The sequence below is a fragment of the Ranitomeya imitator genome, chromosome 6 (genome assembly GCF_032444005.1).
Source record: "Ranitomeya imitator isolate aRanImi1 chromosome 6, aRanImi1.pri, whole genome shotgun sequence".
Lineage (NCBI taxonomy): Eukaryota > Metazoa > Chordata > Amphibia > Anura > Dendrobatidae > Ranitomeya > Ranitomeya imitator.
The window spans coordinates 110,730,617-110,734,036 of record NC_091287.1 but is presented as its reverse complement, the minus strand read 5'-3'; the positions used below and the strand labels follow the sequence as shown (position 1 = coordinate 110,734,036).

The 3,420-nt window shown below is 45.7% G+C and overlaps 1 protein-coding gene across 1 annotated transcript; it reads left to right on the top strand.

Moving 5' to 3' along the window:
* The first annotated feature begins 617 nt into the window (after positions 1-617).
* On the top strand, positions 618-2,421 carry LOC138643594 (uncharacterized). Its single transcript, XM_069732466.1, has 2 exons — positions 618-995; positions 1,489-2,421. The coding sequence occupies exons 1-2, from the start codon at positions 648-650 to the stop codon at positions 1,903-1,905; spliced, it is 765 nt and encodes a 254-aa protein (XP_069588567.1). The 5' UTR covers positions 618-647; the 3' UTR covers positions 1,906-2,421.
* The last annotated feature ends 999 nt before the right edge of the window (positions 2,422-3,420 follow it).

Genomic DNA, 3,420 nt, shown 5'->3' with positions numbered 1-3,420 from the left:
AGGTGTGCACGATATTGTATACGATGTAAAGGGCGGAGGAGCTGGCTACGTAGGAGCGCTAAATTCTCCACCTCCTGTGTGCTGATTGGGCAGTACAATACTGTGCGCTCATTCGACAGACAAAGGACTATTGTTCCCAGCGGATAAAACCGGAGCTGTCGAGCGCTCTATTCATTTCTCTCTGGAGCACGTGCTGGAAACAGAACTCCTAAATTCGCTGGATTCCCTGGACTTTGATAACTACTATAACTACAGACTTTTACTGCAAGAGGTATGTATAACGCTACAGCGTAGCAGATGTTGCACTTCAACGGGGATAAACGCTGGAGCGTGGTCGATTGTTCCTTTATGGAGAGTAGGGTAGGCCAGAGAGCCTCAGGTACACAGCTGTAGCGTGGCCCAATTAATTAATCCTTTTACAGATCGAGCTGTAGCATGGTTGACTGCCCCGTTTATGCCAGTAGTAACATATATAGTTATTAGATCAATGGTCAAAACATTGTTTTGTAAGCACGTGTATTTATTGTACGTTTGTTTTCTTTTTAGGAAGTATGCTCACTTCCGATGAGAGTTCTGTCGTTGCTGCTGACCTGTTGTCTGAGGCAGCACGTCTCCAAGAGGAGAGACGTCCTAAACGAAAACGTCGCATGTGGACCCGGAGCTGGCTGCAGAAAAGATCCACATTGTCACACATGGGTCTCATAAGAGAGTTACGTGATAATAACCCTCATGATTTCCGAAACTACCTTAGGATGTCAGAGGAATCCTTCAAGATAATACTGTCTGCTGTTACGCCACTCATACAAAGGCGTGATACGCCGATGCGTGCAGCCGTGCCCGTGGATGAAAGGTTGGCGGTGACACTGCGGTTCCTGGCTACAGGAAGGTCTCTTCAGGATTTGCAGTTTTCCGCAGCTGTTTCCAGACCTTTCCTCAGCGTTGTGATTCCGGAGACATGCGAGGCCATTGTGCTGAGCTTAAGGCATTATATGGAGGTACTACTATTTTATTTGGGCTGCTGTGTTATGTCGCTATATTATACTAGCTATGTAACCCGTTCTATGCCCTGGCGGCGCGCATTTCTATTGGTATCTGTTCTCCATCCTATCATGAGCTGCTCCCATCCTGCGCCCCCATTCTGACATGTGCTGCTGCGATCCTGCGCCATCCTGCGCCTCCATTCTGACATGTGCTGCTCCCATTTTGCGGCTCCATTCTGACATGTGCTGCTCCAATCCTGCGCCACCCTTCTTTTATTTGCTGCTCCCAACGTAATTTAATAGGTTATATTATTTCGATATATTGTTTAGCACCCCCTCTCAGTCAGTGAAGCCGTCTGATAAAATGGCTGCCTGCATATTCAGGATTGTTGACTTTGTTATACTAATCAAAACTGCGCGTCAATCACTCTAGGATGTCCACATGAGAGTGTATGTGCACAACAATATATTTGACCTAATTTGTACATGTTTTCTTCTCATCTTGCAGTTTCCCAAGACGGCGGAGGACTGGAAGAGGATTGCTTCCGATTTTGATCAGCTGTGGCAGTTTCCAAACTGCGGTGGTGCATTAGATGGAAAGCATGTGCGCATCACGCAACCAGCCAACTCTGGATCCTTTTTTTTCAACTACAAAGGATATTTCAGTGTGATCCTCATGGCCCTTGTCAATGCAAACTATGAGTTCGTAGATGTGGATGTTGGCATGAATGGTCGAGTCTCCGACGGTGGTGTTTTTGAACACACTTCATTTGGGGAAAGCTTGAGGAACAATCAACTGCAGTTGCCAATAAATGAAGACACAAAAGCAAACCTCAATTTTGTTTTCATCGCTGATGAAGCTTTCCCTCTTCATCCACATTTGCTGAAGCCATTTGCGCAGAGAACACTCACACCGGAGCGCTGAATCTATAATTACCGGTTGTCGAGGGCCCGTCGTGTGGTTGAAAATGCCTTTGGGATTATGGCTAATCGGTTTAGAGTGTTCCACACAGCTATCAACTTGAAGCTGCCGTCTATAGACTTTGTGGTTTTGGCATGCTGTGTGCTCCATAATTTCCTGAGACGTCATGATACGAGCTCCTATTCTCCTCCTTCGTTTATTGATGCAGTGGACCCAAGAACCGGAGATATTGTGCCCGGGGAATGGCGTACACAACCTGATAATTTAACAGCTCTTCAAGCACTTGGATCTGGCAGACAGGCAGACGATGCAAGGGACTGTCGAGAAAAATACTGTCAGTACTTTAATGGTTCTGGAGCTGTACCCTGGCAGGATCGCGCCGTATAAAAAAATATTTCTTTTTGCTTTGCTGTTTACTCAACAATATGTAGGTTATGCTTTCGTGTCCACAATTTAATATGGCGAGTAGGTCACTGTCTTTTGTGTAATAAAATTAAATTGTATTTATTACTCCCGTAATTCTTGGTTGTTCAGTTTAGATAAAGTGGTCAACTCATATGACGTCCTATGCCGTCAAGGTGTCCTGTGACTCGATAATCCCCATTGACGGGATAGTACGTTATAGCGATCGGTCTAGATTGCATTCCAAAGTCAAATGGCGACTTCCTTCCATTTCAAGCTCTGCCATGCATGCACCCAAACAATGGTTTACCCACACAGAATCGTATTTTAAATCATATAAACCTCTCTAAATTACTTTAAATGAGATGAGATGCCTATAAAATGGTGCTGTTAACCCTTATAGCTCGGTAAACATTAAAGAAAGAATGCGAAGATTTTTTGTTTTTTTGTAACAATTTCTTGGTATTTAACTATTTAACAACAAAATATTACATAACCAAAAAAAAAATAAATAAATTATCTCCTTCCACGGCCCAACAGGTGTCGCAGCGTCACGCCCTGCTGCTCTACTTGAGCCTGGAGGAGCGCTGCTGTCTGCTGCAGGAGCGCTGCTGTCCGCTCCAGGCGCAATTGTCTCGCCATGAGCTCTCTCACGGTGGGCGGTTCTGTGGATAGAAGAGGTTGGAGAACTGACGGTGATTCCGCTGAAAATACATCTCGACCTCTGGGGCAGGACCAAATTTAGTGTGTTGTAAATTCCAATTTGGTCTGGCCCCACAGGGCGATGTTTATTTTATAAAATTTTACAGTTTTAGTTGTCTATTGTGACATCCCGCAGATAACCACTCGTATTATCTTGATACTTACGGAGAAGGGACGCCGGTTCTTCATTGCCAGAACCAGAGCTGCTTCTTTCCCATCCCAGAGATCTGGCCACTGCTCCAGCACCGAAAAGGAAATAATAACAGATCTGGTTAACTATGGAACACGCCGTTGGGAAGCGCTCGCTGTTTTGGTCACTTACGTATGGTAGCTTCTGGGGAGAATGCCGCCGACCCGGGGGAGGAAGAGGAGTGGCGGAAGGGAGGTGTTGAGGGTGGTGTAGGGGTGCGAGGC